Here is a 22,221-nt window from a genome sequence, read left to right as displayed (position 1 = left end):
CAGGCATAAAATACTCAGGTATGTAACACCCCCTGCCAAGCYATTAGGGATTGCAAGGAGATTAGTAACAGGACTGAACTACAGACTGATGGCATTTAAATCTATAGCAGTTACTGAAATACCTAAATGTGCAGCTGTCCTAAGATACCAGACAGCTCTGAAAGAACCAGTCTTATGAAAGCAAGTATAATAATACTGCCTCAAGACTGGCTTGTAGTAACAGTTTAACTATTCAGCTGGCCAGGGTTCTACCCCCCCCTTTCACCTACTATAACTTCTAGAATGCCATACTCCAGCTGTATGTTTTACGTTTAAGACAAACCTAACCTTACGTGCACCTTACTTTGTAGCAGAAGACAACTTCAGAAGCAGCTTAATTTCTGCCAGGCACGCTCCTATTGAGCTTCACCTGACATACTTAATTYCAGGAAACTCAAGGCACTGAGAAAATGAACTACACAGCAACTATCAGACTCGCAGCTGCAGGAAGATAAAGAACACTAAAGTCCGTATCAGTTATCTAGCAAAAAGAATAAAAGCTGCAACGACCTACAGTTCTGTCACTATAAAAACTACCTAGAACACAAAAATCCAAAGGCTACCCCTTCAATAAGTACTCATATGGTTAAGTTTGATCCACTCAGCAGTAAAAACACTCTGRTTTTTCTGAGTTCTTTTAGCAAGCCTGTGTCCAAGTTGGTTTAACTCCTTGTTCTCCCAGGCATGTGAAGCTAAAGCAGCCAATTGGAAAGCCAACAATTAGAAGAGTCAGAAAAAACAAGTCTTTTTACATGGAAACTTTTATTCTCAGTGAGATCTGTACATTCAAGTCACACATACTTTTACATCTTTGATGGAACTGCAGCATGGGATCACGACAACAGCCTGGTCTGTGTGAGTTTATGCCTCAAAAGTAGACAGGAAACTTGTGACTATTTCCTTCAATTTGGCTTCTGTCTGGTCAGAGATCTTCCCTTCAGTCCTGTTGAGACAATGCAGTTAAACTTCTGAGCCAGGAGTGAATGTATGACCAAAGGCAGGAAAACTTTACAATGCATCTTTCAATTTCTARTAATATTAGCAAGTGAGTTAAACACTTCCACTTGATGCATGAAGCTTTACCACTGAAACAAGTATCAGAGCTCCATTTCTCCCCAAAAGGGGTTAGCATYATATAGGAACTAATGTTTGTCAACAAATACTTTGAAAATAGCTTTATCTAGTGTTCAACAAGGCTCTGTCTTCCAGACAGAGTGGACTCAATTTCAGACACAGATGGAAGGCACATGATCAGATTCAGGGGAAAACAAGCTAAAAACCATTTGCCAGGATAGGRCTGTGGAAATACTCAAGCCTCCAACAGCCAACTCAGCAGCAAGGAAGGCAGCGAGCAGCACTTAATCCACACTACTATAATAATTTGAAGCTATCAAAAATACAGGGATTAGCCGAAGTGATTTCAACACTAGTTTATAGGAGAGGCATGCAAGTAGGTTTATTTTAAGCATTGGGTGGATTTCTTAAAAAAAATGCAGACAAGAAATTGAGGTCTGAACTGCATTTTAAGAGCATCAGGCAGGTTCATTTATCTYCTAGAGCTCTAGAGATAGGCAAAAGGCCTGATGTTTTAGGATACACTAACTTMACAGTTCAGTAGTCAGCACTTAGGCTCCAGTTCTCTGGTCAGTACCCTCTGAATCAGTAATGTAACAAATCARCATACCTGATAGTAGAGAGAAGGGCCTGGTGCTGGCTCAGAACATGAGCTAGGAAAGCACTCTCAAATTTAGTGATCTTGCTGGGCTCCAGCTTGTCCAAGTGACCTCTTACACCAGCATAGATGACTGCAACTTGTTCYTCAATAGCCATGGGAACTGGATGAAAGAAAGCATTGATACCATTGGTACGTCTTACATCAGCAYTACACGTGCTCCTTTCTTTGAAGAYTGACTGCATACATACAAAATACRGTTCAAGTAACTCTGCATTTAGCATGTCCACAAAACTGTTCTTAACACAGCCACAGAAACCCACCTGATTAGCACACAAGACCTGTGGGAAATGCAGACTCGCTATATCCGAGACACTCACCRTACTGTCCTTGCTTGAGGAGCTCTGTCAGGCGCACACCACGATTCAACAGCTGTTGTGTGGCAGCATCCAGATCAGAACCAAACTGAGCAAAGGCAGCTACTTCACGATACTGAGCCAATTCCAGCTTCATGGTACCTGCCACCTACAATACAAGGCAGAGGTCAGACTGAGTTTGACCAGTTTTGAAATTAGCCTAGTAGTTAGCAGGTTCTCTTCAGTGGACAGCTGTCAAAAATCAATTTTGTCTCACATACCAATCACATGATTCTTGAACRTATCATGTGATTATCTGCATCTTGAATAAATCATTATTTCCAGAAAATCCCAGTCTCTTCAACCTTGTAACTTGTGCTACAGTTCACACTTCAGACCTTTCCCTTGCCATCCGATCACTTCTACTTCAAATCAATCATCTGAAATACTTCCCAGGCTTACTAAAAAGATAGAGAGGATCTACGGGTAGCTGGATACCAATAGCAGAGTCTGTATAAGGCATGCTATTCCAGTCTACATTAAACCTCTCCAGTTTCATATGTAGATTAAAAGTAGTATGGGGTTAAGCAAGCATTCTCTGTATCTAGGTAGATCAGTACCRTTAAGCACAATTAAGCTTACGATTCCTGCATCTTTAAGCAGATGATCATTTCCTTTCCACTACTCATCAGGCGAGGGAACACCAAAGAGATGACACAAACTTGCTCTAACAGAACTTCAGAAATTATTTCAGAATACTAAGGAATTCATGCTATGTTTCCTCTGCATTCACTACATGTTAAGAGTGAAATGGGTTAGACCAACTTGTTTCTAATGAGTGAGTAGCACTTTCAGGCTTACCTGTTTCATAGCCCTGGTCTGAGCAGCAGAGCCTACACGGGATACAGACAGACCAACGTTGATGGCTGGACGGATACCTTTGTAGAACAGCTCAGTTTCCAAGAAAATCTAGAGGAGAAATTTGTTTTTGTTATCTTGGTCAGAAGCCAGAAAACTTAGAGACTTGCCACTAAGTTACACAGAAGTACTGGCATATGTAAAGCAAGTCCTACCTGTCCATCAGTGATGGAGATGACATTAGTTGGAATGTAAGCAGACACATCACCAGCCTGAGTTTCAATGACAGGCAAGGCAGTCAGAGAGCCACCTCCAAAGGCATCATTCATTTTAGCCGCTCTCTCCAGCAGACGGGAGTGCAAGTAGAACACATCACCTGGGTAAGCCTCACGACCAGGTGGACGACGCAGCAGCAGAGACATCTGACGATAGGCAACAGCCTGTATGGTATAAAGGCAGCTCTCAGACTTCAATACTTACCTTGAAACTTGGCTACCTGTATTTGAGATCATACTCTAGTGTTGGTGTCTGCAGYTGTAAGATCAAATCTACAAGCAATGTTTCCTGACCTGCTTGGATAAGTCATCATAGATGATAAGAGCATGTTTTCCATTGTCTCTGAAGTATTCCCCCATGGAGCAGCCCGAGTAGGGAGCCAGATACTGAAGGGGTGCAGCATCAGATGCTGTGGCAGAAACCACAATAGTGTACTTCATGGCATCTAGAAAGAATTGTATACACGACACCATAAGTACATTACGTAATCATGCCAATAATYAGCAGATGCAGCATGCACGTGACGTATAGCTACAAGGCAGACAARTGTATCTGCTGAAACGAGAGCAAGCAGCATCACTAGTTCCAGAAAGACTGTTATGCTACATTGGCATGTCAGTTCTCTCTTAAAACTCCTGGAGTTAATCAGAACAAATTTATAGCAGCTAATTTAACACTTACAGACTTCTTTCCGATTTAAAATGAATTTTAGACTTTAATCAAAGACACTTAAGCTCTATAAGCCAAAGGCCTAGAAGTCCATGGCTTCCTGGCTTCTGCAAGGAATCACCTTACTTAAGTACCTTTGGTTTCACAGTTCCAAAAATATTAGTGTCATTAAAACATGTTTCTTCTGCTAGGTATGACTCTACTTGACCAGCAGGCAAGAGGTAAAGGTGCTTGATCTCTTGCWAGTTTTGTTATGTATCGGCTTTGGTCAACAAGATCAGTGGTTCTGGAAAGATATAATCATTTAATCCCTTACACGTAGGGCAACAGAATTCTCTCCACTAAGCTTGCAACTGTCATTCACATTGACTTGCCTACATTTGAAACAAATACCACATCCATAAATACTCATAGATCGTAACTATGACCAGGTTTGCCTGACTGCCAGGAGGAAGCTCTCTAAATTCCACTGGACAAAGAGTGACTTCACAAGTTTTCAGTAGTTTTGGAAGGCTTATGTTAAACTTCTAATGTTCTGTCRTAAAATTTTAGGTGTTTTTGTTTTGTTTTTTTCCTCAGAYACCTAAAAGGATTTCTTGTCCAGAGAAGAAAGTGGCTATTACAGAATTCTGTCTACACTTGCAACTAGGAGAGTTCACAGTAGTACTCAGCATTTCAGTTAACCAGTACTTCCAATTTCATACACATCTTAATGAGAACAGGGTATCACTAGCTCCCATCGTGGTCAGCCCTCTTCAAGTCTGCACCTGCATCAGTGAGCCTCTTCACCAGCTGAGCAACAGTAGATCTCTTCTGGCCAATTGCAACATAGATACAGTATAGCTTCTTCTTCTCATCTGTTCCATCATTAAATCGTTTCTGGTTGATTATTGTGTCAATTGCAATTGAAGTTTTCCTGCGTAAMACAAATACAGAGATTACTGAGTTAAGCTGCCTACGGTTCTCTCAACCTCTACCCAGTTTTTAGTTTGTGTACATTCAAAGATACTGTATTGAAGTCTACATAYGGAAACAAATTTTAGCTTAGGCATTTAACTTACCCAGTCTGCCTATCACCAATGATCAACTCGCGCTGGCCACGGCCAATTGGCACCAAGCTATCCACAGCTTTAATACCGGTTTGCATAGGTTCACGTACAGAGATCCTGGGAATGATCCCAGGAGCCTTTAAGCCAACTCTCCTACGTGTCTTAGAAGTAATAGGACCCTTAAAAAGGAAAGGAAAGAAAGCACTGTTGCAGTCTACATCACATAGAAGCAAACAAAGGCAGTAAACGCACAGTTACACTTACCTTCCCATCAATGGGATTGCCCAGGGCATCTACAACACGGCCCAGCAGCTCTTCCCCAACTGGAACATCCACAATGGCACCAGTCCTCTTCACAACATCCCCTTCCTTGATCAATCTGTCGTTACCAAACACGACAACACCAACATTGTCGGGCTCCAAGTTCAAGGACATGCCCTAGGACAAAAATAATGCCATCCTGAGAAAACCCGTATCAGCATTTCCACAGTAAATTCTTACCAATTTAGTACTTATGTGATTATTCTACAGCATGCAATACCGGACAAWGGCTACCTCAATCTTTTTTGCAACAATACAATATTCAATATTCTGTTTTTATGTCCAATGCMTGTATCTTTTCCCATACTGATGGGAGAACCTGCCTAATTCTTCCATTTAATAATTTATTACACTTGTAGCAGTCCAGTATGAAGTTACTTCTTTTCCTAGAAAAAACAGAAGAGATGAGCAGAATTCAAGCAAGAACTGGACAAGGGAAAAAAGATGTGGTTATCGGTTTCACTAAATTAAGTTAGCTCAATTAAAAATGCTGAAAAAAGAAAAGATGTCTGAATTTTAGGAAGCAGTCTAAGCCTTTTTAATTTTGCTCTGTTCTTAAGACTGTAAGTAGTCAGCAAACTGTACACTGTATTGGAGCTTAAGAGGCCATTCTTCACCAGTAAACAGAAAAGCCAGCCTGAAACTAAAGTAAGTAAAAAATCCTCAGCAGATTGGCTCTCAATACTTCCTAGGTAAAGGCAAATAAATAAAGCTGGCCAAGAATCMGACACTGATATCGAAAGCAATGCATTATAAAGAACATTTCTTTGTTGCAGTGTTATTTCAACTAAATATTCCATATTTAAATTAAAAGGAATTCAGTAAAAGTCTCATATGGTTAATTCCAGGCATCATCACTGATTCCTCTTAGAAAAGTCATCTTCGTATTTCCAAGCTAAACAAAAGGTTTTAGTGAAAGCTTACCTTCAGTCCAGAAGAAAATTCAACCATTTCTTCTGCTTGAACATTTCTTAGACCATACACACGGGCAATACCATCACCGATTGAGAGCACGCGGCCAGTCTCCTCAAGTTCAGCAGAGGTATCAGCTCCCAAAATACGTTCCTCAAGAATAGAGGATACCTCAGCAGTGCCTGGAAAGAAATGTTTCAGGCAAGATCAGACATACTAAAGCACAATATAAAATCAGTAACCTCATTTTGAGCTGACTCTGCTTCAGGTATGCCATAAGACCAAGCAAGCCTCACTCTTGCTTATGCCTGATGCACAAGTGACATTCTTCATGTTCACTGTCAATAGAAGTAGTTTCACCATTATGAGCCACCATAAATGACTAAATTAAACAGGCAACCTATGTCCTTCAATATGCTCTACACTATTAGCAACCTCTTCCTCAGAAAGTGGTTAGATAGATCAGCAAGAACTCCTAGCTCTACAGGCAGAGCACGTTGACTGTAGGCATCAAAATACATTCTCAAATCATTTGTAAGATCCAAAYACATTCAGACATTTAATACATTTAAGAAGTGAGTTGTTCAATGTAACCTATTTAAAAAAAAAAGCATTCACCATCTTGTTCTAAATTCTGTTCAACAGCATGTCTCCAAAAAATTTTGGTTCCCTCAGGAAGCAGTAAGTAATTAACACTGAAACTGCCATTTCCTAATAGCTTCAGTCACCCAAACCACTTCGAAAATTGTACATGAACCACTACCAAAATACAGCTATTTGGTGCTACTGCCTTCTATAAACACCAAGATGCGGCAGCACAGAAGTTAAACACAAGGACASAAGGTCAAACCCAAGCATGCCTGGGAAAGTCATCCATTCCCTTCTACTRTTACAAAGCAGATATAAAACTGGAATTTGAAGCCTTCTCAGACAATTCTGCATGAGTTGAAGACAGAATTGACAGCAAAGCCCGATTTGATGTGAGACCGCTACCTTGATTTGGGCACATTTTGAGCGGTTACTAAAATGTAAAGTAAAGCCTCAAAGATATGACTGCATAATAACCASCTCACTATAAATCACTGCCCTTAAGGGCTTTGTCAAATGATGTGCGCACCTCATATTCCAAGTTTAAATTCTAATTTGTTGTTATTTTTTTAAGTTAACAAGTTTGACAGAGCAAGCCCTCAAATGGTACTCTTATGTGCATATTTTTTTTTAATAAAAAAAAAAAAAGACTCACCAGTTTTCTGAAAACATGTTTTGGAGGCATGGATGTTTCTTGTAGCAACAAATGCTGCACCCAGGGTGTTTCTGGAAATCTAACATAATCAATTGTTTTAAAAAGAATGACATTTCTTTGACTAATCAAAAAAAATCACTATTTTAAAGAATCACACTGCAAATTCTTATTGTGAATGATATGCTTAGTATGTCTCAGTCTTGAGCTACCCACCACAGAAGTCCACTCACAAGCTGTATCTCTGGAACCAGGTCTGACATTATCAAGGTTGGACAAGTAAATAAAGCAAAACGTTCTAAATTACTTGTTGCACAGCGTTCGTACTGCACTGGTGTCACCACTGCTGCACTGCGGCAGCTTCCACAGCAGCACTTCTTCTAATCAGATCTTTTTACTCAGAGCATCTAAAGCTTGAGGCGTATGGAAAACAGGGCCTCCCTTACAGTTCTGCACAAGGGAAAATTTAGCTCTCTAAGGGTTGGCTACTCTCAGGAAAAAAAAAAAAGTCTAGCTATAGAATTACTGGAAAATGGCTAAAACATACGCAATTCTAGAAAAAAAAATGATTAGTATCTTGAATGCATATAACAAGCTTACATCTCACAGAGCGCTCCCAGTGCAGTCCCACAGGAGCACCCTGACATTTCCAGCAAGGCTGGAACGGCCTCTCCGTTCACCTTCACGGGGACRGTGACTAGCAGCGGCTCCTGACAGATTTCTGCACCCCACCAACACGCAACACACACGCCCCGCAGCGAGGCTTTGCAGCTCRGATCCCCAGGCCTCACTAAGGTGCCGTCCCCAGGCAGCGCCGATGCCGTCGACCGGCACCCGGCAAGGCCACCCCCAACCTTGAGGAAAGGGCGCGGCGCCCCTACCCACCTCCCCAGCGTGGGGCGGGGGCAGCCCCCCGGGGGGAGCCGGGAACTGGCCGCCGCCGCCGCCGGAGCGCCATCCCGCCCCTCTCGCCGCCCCAGCTCCCCGCCGCCCGCCACAGGCCGCGGCCCCTCAATGTCACCGCAGCCCCCAAGATGGCGGCGGCCTCCCCCCGCCCGCCGCTCGGAAGCGACGGCGCGCTCACCAGGCCGGCCTGCCGCGGCAGGGAGCGGGCGATGGCGGCGGCCACGCGGGCGGAGAGCATRTTGGCGGCGGCAGCGGGCGGCGGCTCTTCCGGACGGGACTAGACGGGACGCGGCTGCCGGCCCCGCGCTCTCTCCACAAAATGGCCGCCACGCGCTCCGCCCCTGGTGGCGCCGACGCCCCGCCCCGTGGCGGCGGGGCGGCGGGGTCATGCCCCGGAAGCGGTTCCCGAAAGCCTCCTTCCCCTCGGCCCGGCGCGGCCGCTTTATTATTTCTGCGCCCCATCCTTGCTGCCGGCGGTGACTCCAGATCCGGAAAAAAMGAAGAAATGGCGCTTTTTTTTTAAAAAAAAAAAACAGCCCCTCGCGGCAAGTGCCCTTGAGACAGCCCTGAGCGGGCGGTGGGGCGAGCCCCGCCCACGGGGCGGGGAGGGGGCGGGGCCATGGCCCGGCTGCCGCGCAGCCGCAGCGGACTACAAGTCCCAGGAGGCATTGCGGCGGCGGCGCGGGGGAAGTCGGGAAGAGGCGGGAGGCTCAAGGCGATGGCGGCGGCCATGGACGGCTTGGAGGAGAAGATCCGGCGGGTAATGGCTGGCCCCGGAGCGGGTGGGCTTCTTCTCCTGAGGGGTGGCGGGCTGCGGAGAGAAATCGAGACGGAAGGAGATAACGATCGCGATTGCCGGCCTTGGCCACCTCCTCCACGCCGCGTTCGCAGCTCTGGTGGCGGGTAGACAGTGCCTCGCTGAGCGGCACGGACAAGCCGCCTCGCAGCGAGCTGGGCATGCCGTGTGGTGAAAGTCTCGCCTGGCAGGGCTTAGAGTGATTTCACACCGTTGTCGCTAGAAAGAATAGTAGAAAGGTGCGGTTCGCTGGCGTTTCTGCTGTATCCCAGGGTTTTTTGTGTGTGCCTGAGGGGTTTTCTCCTCAGTGCGGCTCAGGACGATGTTTGCTGCGGGCAGTAGGTGTGTGGTGTGTGCGGCTGAGCCGCTGGTGCGGGCAAAGCTTAAAGAAGAGCTTGTAAGAATGTGATGTCCTTTCAAGTAAGGAGACTGAGTCCACTTCTATCATCGAATTGCCAAGATAACCTGAGACAAGACAAGCATTACCTTAATATTCAGCTCCCATGTGTTTGGTTGGTGTTAGTCATAACCTAATCTTTTCATGGCATTTGAGACCACTGCCTTGAAATCTCTCCTGTTGCTAATCTTTCTGTGGCAGAGGTGGTGTCTGCAAGGCTAACASCTGCAGTTTGTTGCAACCTTTTCTCCATGTTAGCTGGTGGAGATGTTCCAGCAATAATGGTTTGGGCAATTTGATCTTATTTTGCTTAAATGCTATTTTCACCACCTGCCCAAATACCCGTTGACTGTGTCTTAGATCATTATTAGCGTGTCTATAGCAAACAGCTGAGGAGTTTTTCTGCAGGAATTTACAGCTTGCAGCACTTCTTGTTTCTCACATCAAACAGCTATTTTCTGTCCATTCAGTGACTCTCCTCCTTCCCCCTCAACTTTTGTGGCAGGTTACTTTATGGCTAAAGAAAATGTTTGGGGATCAGCCCATTCCACGTTATGAAGTGAATGCACGGTCCATCGATATCCTGTACGAACTTGCTGAACAGAATGAAGCCAGGGATAGGGATGTTTCTTTGATGATAGAAGACATGAAGCAGAAGGCAGCAGAATATGAAGCAGAAGGTGAGTTTGAAGCTCCAGTTCTCAGTTCCATGAATGTTAGAGTTTCTCTTAATGACCACRTGGAGTGTTTCTTTTAAAATCTTATGAGAAGTTACAAAAGACTATCAATAAGCTAACCATTTGCTGTGATTCAGCAATCACTACCATATTCCTCATGCTTTTCTTTCACCAAAATTTAGTGACATAAGGTTGGTCAAGAACACTTATTTAAGCTAGCTTGAGCAGGCTTTAAGGCAAGGAGATTAATTGCTGAAATTGTTTGCTGGGCTGGATAGCACAGCACTGAAACTGGTTGGATAGGCAGATGAASAATACTGCTCCTGATTTAAGAGTCTGAGCCAGTGCTTTTTTCCTGTTAAGGAAAGCACTTGAGGAATCTGAAACACCAATGAGATGATTAATATGCTGTTGCTCTCTGGGGTGAGTGTAGAAAATGTGTGTTTTTTTTTTTTCCTAGAGCAAGTGCATGGTTCAGAGGGCCATAATACATCTTTAACATAACGTATGCTGAAGGATTGTGCCTTTAATGGCTTTTATTTTTAAGAAGGAATTTYACCTTTCTGTGAAAAGACTGATTTTGTACACATGAAGGTATTYCCCCCCCCTGAAAACTTTACTTTTTTTTTTTCCTGCAAGTCTTCTAGTGACTTGCCATCAAATAAATCATGGTGGAGACTAGATGRTTGCATTAGGCTGCCCAAGAAAGTGGGCATTGCCAGTCAGGCATGGGTATGAGCTCTGCTGCAAATTCAGACTCCTTCAGAAAGAAGAATCATCCTTCCTACTGCAGGTCTGTCGTTATAAGCATATATCTGCCAGGAGTGGATTTAGACTGCTGCACAGTCCTCTGCAGAAGGAAGACCGTAGCTGATCACCATAGCACAGGGATTAAACTCTTGTTTGTTTGAGGCTTAGAAGTGCTGGTCAGGGAAGGAGAGGAACAGCTCTCTTCCCCAACACAGTGAATTTTCTTGACAAGCAGGAATGTGACAGCAGTTTAGCATGTTTAAGTCTTATTTTAAGATTGCTCTTCCCCTAACGATGGAAATGTAACCAACATTTCCAGAGTGGGATTGAATTCTAGCTTCAGAGAGTGCCGTCTAGGTCTCAGAAGAACAGTGGTATAAAAATGATTAACTAGGCTTGTATTTGTTTTTCAGCCAACTACCTACAGGACCTTCTCGCAAAAAGCCTGGATTTTTCCTTAACTAGTCTGTGCAGTGAGGGCACCAGCTACCTAAACGAGCTGGTAAACTGCGCGTTGATACTTGAAACAAAGGACACTTCTCTTGCCAGGTAGTTCTTACCACTCTGCACCAGGAATGATGGTCTATGCTGTTTACCCTTAGCTTTTCAATTTGATGGTTTCAAACTGTACTTTCCCATGGGACTTTTTGTTGTCCAGCATTTTTTTTTTCTTTTTCTACTTGGGCAACCTTAAAGGATGGCAATTAATGTAGCTAGAGGAGTTTTCACACAGCGTAGGCAAGGACCAAGGAGCTGTAAGTGGTTGCTCAATGTCAGCTCTTCTCCTTTTCCTCCCTTATCTAGCTCCACTTAATGTCAGAAGTTTTTCTTAGCTCAGCCTCAGAGAAACAGTAGCTGTTAGCCTGTTCTTCCTAGGCCTCTCTTCCTTGCCTACCCTCGCCCATGATGCAGTGCTGAGCACTATCAGTAAGGAAAGGCTGAAATCTGCCTTAGAATCTTTTTTTTAAAAAAAAGTCTTAAGGAGCTTTGCTCTTCTCCTGAGCCAGAGAGTAAGCAACTCTGAGCCATTTGGCAGGAGGAGGTGACCAAAGTACTGCTGGGCACATTTCAAGGATATGTTTCAGTGACTTTCTCTCACAGGTTGCGTGGCAAGSCAGGAGTGGAGGAGTGGAGCTCTTGAATATTTCAAGTTTGGGGGTTACATTCACTGGAATACCAGGTCTTGTTTGGCCCTCCCACTACTCAAATTGCTGGGCCATTTCCCCTTCCAGATRAAATCTTTAAGGAAAGCAGATATCCTCAGTGACTTCTTTTCCTTTCCTCTTTTAAACTAGCTGGTGTTTGTCAGATGTGTCATAACATGAAAATGCAAATCAGTTGTGGGAAGTGTGGAGAAAAAATAATAATCCTGAGTTTCAGAAGAGCGAACTCCTGAACACTTCTACTAAATCTCTCATTTCACTAGTTTCATCTCTGCTATGAATGATCTGACTTGGGATCTGTATGCAACAGAATCAAAGAACAGAGAAATGGAACTGGAATTGACCAGCATCAAGAAAAAACTAACTGCAGCACTGGTGCTGGAAAAGCGGTTACAAGAGTGAGTAGTGGATGGAAAAAAGGAAGGATGTTTGCGGTGTTGTTGATCTCTACAGTGTGGTATATTGGCTGTGATCACTAGCAAGGATCACTGAAATTTCAGGGTGATAGTATGTCTCTAATTCACAGTACTTGACATCATCTATCCAAAGTTATGTGCTATAGGCACTGATGCATGAGAAAGTTAAAAACAAAAATGGGTTTAACTTGACTATAGATGATTAAGGAGTATGTATATACCAGTATTTCTTTGAATGTAAAGGTATGGGTGTGGTTTTTTTGTTTATTTGTTTTATTTTTMTTTTTTAAAGGGACCTTAAAAAAACAGAGGAAGATTTGGAGGTAGAAGAAGCAAAAGCTGAGAGCCGATCCCAGAACCTGAAGTTCCTGAAAGACAAATCTGAGGATTTAAAAGTCAGGATTAAGGCTGCTGAGGTAGATGGAAGGAGTTTTCTCAYGAGACTTTATGAAGTGGTAGCCCAGCCATGCCTGGTTGGGACCAAAATTGTGCTTGGAGGCATCTCTGGAGTTTCCTAAATTCCAAAACATAAGACTCTAGTCCTCCTAGTACCCCCGCTACCATGCTTTGTTACTACTATGCTTCTTCACCATGACATCCTATAGCAGATGCAAGGATATTTTTCCTTCTTTCAGAGAGCTGTTTTAGCTCAGATTACCTTGTATTTACTCTGAGGTACTGTGTGTTATGGTATACAGTGAGCAGCTGACTCACTGTGGTAGCTTGTGTGTCAGAATTCTGAATATAGCCATTTTTGAGAGTAATGAATGATTAAACTTTGGAGGCACAAATTGTACTGTCTTTTCATTTGCCTTTCTCACATTGTGAAGGATGTGTGAATGTTTCATGTAATTCTTAGATGCTGGTCAATATTTTGAAAAATCTGAGGTGGGAAACATTGTATTGGACTAATGAGACTTTATTGGGAAACCTCTTCCTAGTCTTTGCAAATGCTTTCCTCCTACTGGTTTTCTGGAAAGATTTGTTRTTAGTAGTATAAACTTTTAGTAGTAGCTGATGTCACATACCTCCTAGATCTATGGTTCAGATAATTTGCTAACACAAAACGTGTACTATCTTCATGTTTTGATCAAAACCCAAGTTTCCGGCAACATCTTTCTCCTCTCTGTTGTATCTTGTTGTCACTTGTCTGTGGTAGGAGAGTACGCATTGTACAAACTGTTTTCTCACTTGTAGGAGCAGCTTTCTGCCACAGGGTTGGACCAGTCTTTGACGCATCAGGCATTAGTGAACCTGTCTGAGGTAGGTCTTTTGGTACAAGATGGATGTTTCTGCAGTGGTATGGCCCGTCTTGTTGAACAATTTCAGGAAATATATTTTGTCATTTGATTGATTACCTGAACAAAAAAGGGGCCCAAACACAAATCCCATAGGCAGATACTCCTGAACTGAGTAATGTCAGATGAATCTGTCTCTTAGAAGCTGAGAAGCATGTACGGGTGCTGAAGTTGTGCTTCTTCAGGATTAAACGAGCTTTAGACTTGGGAAGCTGCTTTCCCTCTGGACTGATTGAGTGGAACAACTGAAATCTTTATTTGGATGTATTTTGGGGTTTTTTCCCCCACTTTTCAGCTTTCTGCCTTTGTAGAGAATTTCATATAATAAATACAAAGCTACTGAAGGAATATTTGCAGGGAACTGGCAGTTCTTGATCTCTAACTGGGATCTCTGCTATGAATGGGATGGACAGTCTGTGGAATGTATCCTGTTATGTGATTGCTTGTGTTTTGAGAGTTGCTAGATAAAATGACCCAGGTGATTCTCTCCAGTATGTATGAAGTAGACCTGCTGTCAAATGGTCTGAGCAGGACAAAGAGGCAGCGTGAAGTTCAAGTTCTGAAGTACTGTGTAGGCACAGTACTAGTATCTTTAAAAACAACAYTTTTGAATATATTGTAAGCCCAGCAGGGTAATAAGCTGAAGGAAAAAGCATGCTTTGTGTCTTCTTGTATTACTTTTTTTTTTGGCTTTTCCTGCATTAACAATGAAAATAACTATGCTGGTTTTACTTTGATCTCATGAACCAGCACTGGGTGGCAACATTTACATTGCACAGTGTTTCAGAAGAGTAACCAAAAATCATTTGCTTTGGAATTTACATATTAGAAATCATAGGCAATTTTCTGTAGGTCTCGAGTTTTATGTGACCTTTTTCTTCTAAAAACCTGAATATAAGGGCAGGTTTGACTCACTATCGTTCCTGTATCTGCTTTGCTGAGAGCTCAGTTAATTGATCATCTTCACAGTGCATTTTTTTTTTTTTTACTTTAGATTGATTATTTGTAGAGGGTAGAGAGCTGTGGAAAGGTGCTCTGTTTCCAGCCCTAGAGAGAAATTATCTCCCCATGCTCATCACGTGAGCAGGGGAATCCTCCTTTGCTCCGCATGTGCAAAGCCATGTAGCTCCTTCCTTCCTTCCCTCAATTCTCTCTGTCCTGACGTGCAGCAAGGTTGTCAGTAAGAGACCACTGTCTGGTGGATTCTAAGCTGAAAACCTCTGCTTTCAGGAAGGTAAGATCAAGTGGTTATACTGTATGAAAAGAAGCTGTATATTTTCAAAAAGGAAGGAAAAAATTAGTAATATACCTCAGTGTTAAATTTGAGCTGGGTTTGACTAATAACTGAAAGAATAGTAGATCTTTGTTTTTCCATAGCTTTTGAGAAAACTCATCAGAGCTTTAACTGACATGTTTGGGTTCTGAAATACTGAAAATAATTGTAGATCTATTTTGTTGACTTACATCACTTCTACAAGTAAGACTGTAGAATAAAATCTGCCTTATTCTGTTGACAGAAACTGGCCGAATTAGAACAAGAAATGGTGCCTTTGAGGAAGCAGCTGGAGTCCTACCTCGATTTAACTCCTGTAATTATTTCCTCTCTGTTCTATTGCGTTGCTATCAGAGTAGTTTTAACAGAGTTCATGGCAACCTTTATTGTTGCAGTGGTTTCAGTGGACAAATATTTGCTATTTTAAATCTCTGCAGGTCTGTTAATGAACTGTCTGAACAGCAGATTGTACTTAAAAGACAAAATAAGCTCTTTATTTGTTGATGGAAAAAAACAAGATATTAACTGTGGTTTATCAAGCAAATTGTTTTCTTCTAACACAGTGCATAGGAATGTGACAGGAACAGAATGACTGGGTGAGCTCAGTATCAAGGTGAACTGAGCATAAATTAGGCAGAGAAGTTTGGAGGAGGAAAATAAAATTCTTTAATATAAAAATATCTGTAAGACTTACCAATAATTTTAAGTATACCAGTCGACCTGTTAGTATGGTAGATGCTTCTGCACCATGCAGAGATTCAAGCTTTGAACAAGATTTAAAAGAATATTAAAAAAAAATGTTTCTCCTGAACAAGTATCTCTTCTTCATTTTAAATTTTGGCTATTATCATTACTGGTCACTGTGTTAGGAGTTGCTATCAGGCTGATGTATGAAGCACTGTTTATTTAAAGGACTCTAGTCATTTCAAATTAGGAGAACCCTTGTTGCAAAAGACTTTCCRTTTGGGGACTTCTGTAAACAACTTTACAAAGACTTACAGAAATTGTAGGTAAGCAGGGGTTTATTAGTCCATAAAACAAAAAGCTTTGCATGAAGTTTACACATTGACCACTAAATGCTGGAATTGGTTTTGGTTTTATTAAATAAACCTCTAATCTAGACAGCTATATTTAAATTATTCAGTAAGGCCCCTGTTACCTCTGTATTTGAGCACCCAACAACCTGTAATACAGTTAACCTCATCATTCTGTGGGGGGGGAGAAAGACTGAAAGTTTTCATGAATGGGACATAGAGGTCTAGAGAAACAGAGACTTGTCCAAAATTACATAGAAAGTTYATGATGAATTAAGTCCCTTGTATTATAGATTAGGGACCTGTATGCTGGACCACCCTTCTTTCTTCACCTTCTCAGTCCCTGCATTGAGTTCCTGCAACCCTAACTTCTCCCTCATACAGCTAGTACTTTCCTTCTCCTACAAGAGAAGGATGAAGGGAGAGGGTGGGACTGCTAGTGGTCTTAATCCATTTTACTCCAAAAGGCAGCTGCCACAACTTTCCTCAGGWAAAACAGRCCRTTCAAATTGGATTRGGTGGTTCTTCAATTCCCTGCTGCSCCTCCATCTTGTTGTCAGTGGAGATGGGGAGAGCCCTAGTGCCCCCCTTCTGGTGCAGGCAGAGTGAGGGAGAAAGGCCTATCCTTGCATGCTGCTAGAAGCTTTTTGTGCTTTGSAAGATTCATGCCTGGATATGTTTAAAATCCTGTTCCTTGGCTGGCTGTTTAGGGACACTTCTAAGTGTTTTCTTAGACATTAGGTCTTCCTATAGAAACATATATGACTGCCCAAACCAATATGGTGATAGTCTTTTGATGTCAGTACCTTTTGCATGTGAAGAGTGTACATAAAACTGACTTCGTTATTCCCAAATTCCCCTGTGGCTTATCGTTAAAGTCTTGCAGTGATACACAGACTCTGTGTCTCAAGCTGAAATACTGCTTTTTATGCCCTTTTCTCTCTYTAGAATCTTTCCCTTGCACAAGTGAAGGTTGAAGAAGCAAAACGAGAACTGGTAAGAATTTTTATTTTTCATAGAGACCTAAATGCATACTGTCATTCCAAAGCTATATGCATTAATTGGTTGTGGATTTGTCTACCTTAGACTGTAGTCTTAATGATCTCCAGAGGCAAATTTTACTTTGGTAAGGTAGAAATAGGGCATACTGGTGGGAGGAACTGTTGGAGGGATGAAATCTAAAGSTACAAAGGCAGTCAGGTGTAGTGATAGCAGTGGGTATTAGGTAGCTATATCCCTCTGGATTTTGTCTGCCTCACCCAYCAGAGTGTGTTTTCACTCATGTTGTAGCTTCTTGATCCCATGACCTTCATTACTGCTTCTGAAATCTCAGAGGGTGATAAGGCCTGTGTTCTGTTATATAACTGCTTTGTGGCCTCAGTATAGACCTTCCCCTATAAAGCACTGTGCCCAATTCATCCATGCTTGTGCAACCTGCAAGTATGATTGATGGGAAACACTTAAGCTGTTTTGGAAGCTCACATRTAGTTTTTCAGGGTGAACTAGGGCCAAGTTCAGCATAAAACCTGTCTTTTATGTTTTTTGGACTACATCCTGCTTGCTTGTGGACAGAGTGCAGGGTATTTGGTGATAAGCCTTAAAGACTGGATCAGAATCATGGCTACCTGAGAGTATCTGGTATGCTTCTTGATAGGATTGCTTGGGTTGGTGAGGCACTTGGTTTTGTTTCAGAAATATAAATCTACCTTACCAGCATGAGGTTTTTATCRGGTCAGAATGCTCATCTCTGGAGTGACGACTTGTTCAGCTTGAAAGCCCCCCTGGGACACAGTATAAAGGCCATTCAGCTTATTTAGCCCTTCATTTGGTGATTTCTTTGTAGTTCCTTAGAAAAGGAATTTTTCCTTTGCCTTATAGGCTCAGTTATAAAAAGCATCTAATTTATCAGCATTTCTTATGTGTCATGCTGCAAGAAACTGAGGCATGGAGTTGCRTTTCTATTCAGCCTGGTAGTTATTTCTGAAAACATCACACTGCAAGGACTGCAGGGCAGGGCTTCATTGTATCTAAAATGCCCTGTTGGTCAGTCAGTGCAACGAGATTGAAACTCTACTGATTTTTTGAAACTCTACTGCAAGAGATCTGATGACCATTGAGGCTAACAAACCTGTTTGGCTTGTTGTGTTCGTATACATTTGATGCATAAAATGCCTCAACTATTTAGTTTGTTTGGAAATTGTACAGAGGAGCAGTGCAGTATTGAAAAGTASCAGACAGCATTAGGTCATTTTGTCCTTGGTCTTCAGTGCATTGCTAACTTCAGAATCGCTTATGTTGTCAAATTGACGTTTGCAGTAGTGAGAACCTYCAGTTCAATACTAGGGTTAGTCAGTGTTAATAGTATTCCCAAGATCTGATCGTTGTAGAAGGATTTGTCTAATAAGAATATCGGGAAACTGCTTTGCAGTCAATGAGTCCTCTTGGTTCTCTCTCTTGCTAGGATGCCTTGGAGGCAGAGTTCTCATCGCAGCTTGACATGCTGACTCTTTCGATGCCAGAGCCCAGCAAACTCCGATTCACCTGAAGTGGCCTRCGTGGAAGATGATGTCCTTTCTAATTGCCTGTTTGTTTGCACTTGTAAAACCTCTTGGACTTCTAACTGTACTTTGCAGCTTTTTGCCTTTCGCTTCTTGCTGTTGGATGGCACACTTGCGACCTTTCAGCAAGCATGCTTGCTTTTTAGGGTTTGTATAGCCTTGCAGTTGTAAAAATCGCCTATTTCTCTGTAAAATAAACCTCAGACACTCTTGTTTCCTTAAACGTGTTTTTCATAGGTGATACAGACCTGTAAGTGGCCTCCAGAAGGCACCCTCCTCAGGAAATGTCCCTCTCAGTATTTGGTTGACCTTTTTGCCTCCAGCAGTCTAACTGATCTCGGAGTTTGGCTTCCCTCTTTCTCCATCTCCAGGCTCTGGAATGCCTTTTTTTTTCCCCCAAGGTCTCCTCTTCTGTGGTGCAAATATAATATGACAGACTCTTTGCATGTACTAGATGATTGGGTTTTTACTTATTTGTTTTATTCTGCCTTGTCAGCTCAGAACTGGGGACATATCAAGTTTTTTCGCCCATAGTGTGTCTAATCTTTACCAGGTTTGTGAAGACAAATTCTAAACTTATGTCTAGAGCAGATGTAAGCTTGGGCATTTCAGGCACTGAGAAATGTAACTGCTCCTTTCCATTTAATGTCTTCAGTAGGGATTTGAGACATTAATCAAAATGACTGATATGGAAAATGTGATCTAGAGCTCAGAATAGGTACTGGGAACTACTAAGTCCTGCAGTCTGAGACAGCCAACAAAGAGGATTTTATTTTTTTGTGTGTGACTGATCTCTACTTTTTGGGGAACAAACTGAGCCTTGACTTAATTCATGTGAGTCATGGCGCAGGCTTCACGTGGTAACAAATTTTACTGCTCATGCAGGTAGGTAAAAGATGAGATGAAATGTGCCAGCATCAACCCTCTAAATACCTGTAGTGTCTCTGCAGTCTGAGAAAATAGAAATTCCTTGTACTAACCTGTAAAGTTTACCCTTGTTCAAGACTTTAAGTCTACTGTTGACAACTCCTTTTTTTTTTTTTTTTCAAACGTTATAAAAAGTACTAAGAAAGAGGTAGTAGGAAGTTAGCTTTATGGATAGTTAAGTAATAGCTTTACAAACAAAAAATAGAATTTACAGTAAGACCTTTCTAGGTCTGAAAATAGCCATGTATTTTTGTGGATTTCTTGTGGGATGTGATCACTTCTAACATAAGTTGTCCCTTCTAATGCTGTCCCCTTGAATGGATCCCCAGAAGCCACGTCTTCCCTCCATGGCACTACAGCACTAGCCATAAAAACACCTCACCACTTAAAAGCTGTTTTGTGCTTAAAAAAGCAAGAGTCCAAACGCTCCTCTGGGAACAAGCAAGATCTATAAAAGTGGCAATAAAGATCAAGTGCAGACTGGGCCCCTTTTGTAGTGGTCAGTGCTCAAAGAGCAGTGATGCTCTCTGTGATAACTTGTAGCTTTGTTTGCAATCAGAGTTGCAGAAGATTATGGTAATGGTATATACCGTGTTGCACCTGTCCCCGGGAGCTGTTACCTGTTTCACTGCAGGAATCAGTCTTGCTGATCTGTAGTAAGGGATATTCTTTTAATTGCTTGATCTCTCCTTGAAGCAATGGGATCGTGGGATCTGTATCTATGATGATGCTTAGATTAGGGTGCATCTCTGATTTCTAAGAAGCCACAAACTTGGAAAGACACTGTTCGGAGTCATCTGCCTCAGCCTCATCCCAGTGTGTCCTTCCTCAGGTATGTCTTTCACCTTGCCAGGGAAAAAAATTTGAAAGATGCTCTGAGAGCTGATATTTCTGTAGGAATCTTCTGTCTCTTCCATATCGCATAGGAAGTTGGTGCTTAGAGTCATGTTTTTCTAATTAAAAAGTTAAGAAAGGATTATTTGCCTTGGTTTTATGACTATTCATCTTCAATTCTTTGTAGCCTGTAAGTCAAGGCAACAAGAGCAAGTGGAAGAACTACGTATACTTTGCGTAGGTGGGCTAAACAGGTTAAGGGGAAACTATGTCAAGGAGGTAACATGCAGAGTACAGAGCGGTCACAGTAGTGTGGGACCCAAGACAGATAAAGCCATAGCTTACCAAAGCCCAGACTGAAAAAGCCAACATAGTGGTCTTTGAGTCTGGAAAGAGGAAGAGCATTAACCATCGGGGAAAGGAAAAGAAGGCTTAGACTTCAAAGGTACTAAAGGATATTTATGCAGATATTAGGGAGCAATTTAACAGGAAAGCCATTGTAAGGCACTGGAGTTCATGGCCAACGATGGTTAAGGATCTTAATCACTGGAGGTTTTAAGAACAGATCAGAAATGTTTTGCTTAAACATTTATAATGCTAGCGAAAGTTGATCATGGTTTGGCATAGGAAAGTAGACTAGATGACTGCTTGAGGACACAACCGACCCTGTCTTTCAGTGACAGCTTCGAGATTTATTCAGCTGAACATTAGACAAAGAACTTCTATTGCCCATGTGTGTTATCATCACTCCTGGTGTGGGTAGATTTTCTGAGGCACCTCCCTTACCATCACATAGTACAGCCCCAGCTGGGCAGATCTGGGGGGATTTTTTTTTTCTCCAACTGTGTCCCAAGGGCTCCCCCTCACTTCCCGGCTTTGTGGAGCTGACCACAACATGCAGGTTATTTCACAGTATGTGTCAGGRACCATATGCTGGCAGGTAGCCTCACTGTGGACATCAGCAGGGCTGGGCCCTGACCAAAGAGCTGTCCAAGGAGAGCTGCATTTTGCTTTCTCGCATGGGAAATGTCAGGAGAAAAAATATCCAGCAGCTGCATCCTAGCCACAGGCCATAGCTGAGCTACCTGCAGCGTATACAGCATAAATCAGCTGCCGCTTGTCAGGTTGTACAGCGCTGCTTTTGATATCTACTGGCAAAGCTGAATAAACTAGATTTATGCAGCTAGTGGACTTTAAGTTCTCAGCTCTTCAATTATGTGTTTGTGTGGACAAGAGTGCCTTGCAGAAGGGTTAGAGGTGCCTCACGGCACYGTGGTTACTTTAGGGTGAACCAGCTTTTTTGGCATGGAGATCAGATGCCAGAACAGGAATCCCTTGCGGAAGCAGCAGGTCATGAGTTTGGGCAGTTTAGGCATGAGTTTGCCCATTGTATATTCAGAAATAACTACCCACCTGACAGCGACATGAACACTTGGAGCGTGTTTCCCTTCCTCCTTCAGCCCAAGTCTGGACTAAACCAGGGGCTCCTGCAACTTCAGGGCAGCTCTTCGCTCTGTGGGAGGTTAAACAGCCGCAACAGATCACTGCAGGACTGAAGCTGAGGTCAGACGGAGCTGCAGGCTGCTCCACTTCACCTACAAAGCGTAAAAGATGTGCACGCTTCTATCGTAGTGCATCCAATTCCTCTGCCTAGAAAACACTAGGATCCAAATCCCCCTGCCAAAAAYGTAATTAATTAAAAATAAACACTTCGACACGTAAATATATTGATCAACTTCAAGTGAAAACTTGTATAAATGTATCAGCTTTACCACAAGGTGACATACTTTTTTTTTAAAT

At 42.5% G+C, this 22,221-nt stretch overlaps 2 protein-coding genes across 2 annotated transcripts; one reads left to right on the top strand and one right to left on the bottom strand.

Annotated features, from left to right (window-relative positions):
- Positions 1-782: 782 nt before the first annotated feature.
- ATP5F1A (ATP synthase F1 subunit alpha) lies at positions 783-8,643 on the bottom strand. Its single transcript, XM_085322204.1, has 12 exons — positions 8,477-8,643; positions 7,396-7,474; positions 6,165-6,334; positions 5,184-5,357; positions 4,932-5,098; positions 4,638-4,786; positions 3,495-3,646; positions 3,141-3,365; positions 2,929-3,036; positions 2,092-2,236; positions 1,724-1,874; positions 783-982 (listed from the first exon to the last, which is right to left on the bottom strand). Exons 1-12 carry the CDS (start codon positions 8,534-8,536, stop codon positions 901-903), a joined length of 1,662 nt encoding a protein of 553 aa, XP_085178330.1. The 5' UTR covers positions 8,537-8,643; the 3' UTR covers positions 783-900.
- Positions 8,644-8,953: 310 nt separating this feature from the next.
- On the top strand, positions 8,954-18,883 carry HAUS1 (HAUS augmin like complex subunit 1). Its single transcript, XM_085322205.1, has 9 exons — positions 8,954-9,058; positions 9,997-10,171; positions 11,332-11,467; positions 12,345-12,479; positions 12,790-12,913; positions 13,695-13,760; positions 15,313-15,384; positions 17,051-17,098; positions 18,564-18,883. The coding sequence occupies exons 1-9, from the start codon at positions 9,017-9,019 to the stop codon at positions 18,645-18,647; spliced, it is 882 nt and encodes a 293-aa protein (XP_085178331.1). The 5' UTR covers positions 8,954-9,016; the 3' UTR covers positions 18,648-18,883.
- Positions 18,884-22,221: the final 3,338 nt, after the last annotated feature.

Source organism: Rhea americana, unplaced genomic scaffold (genome assembly GCF_003343005.1).
Source record: "Rhea americana isolate MKP2758 unplaced genomic scaffold, rheAme1 scaffold_75, whole genome shotgun sequence".
Lineage (NCBI taxonomy): Eukaryota > Metazoa > Chordata > Aves > Rheiformes > Rheidae > Rhea > Rhea americana.
Note: the sequence above shows the minus strand (reverse complement) of the source record. Positions and strands in the feature narration are given on the sequence as shown.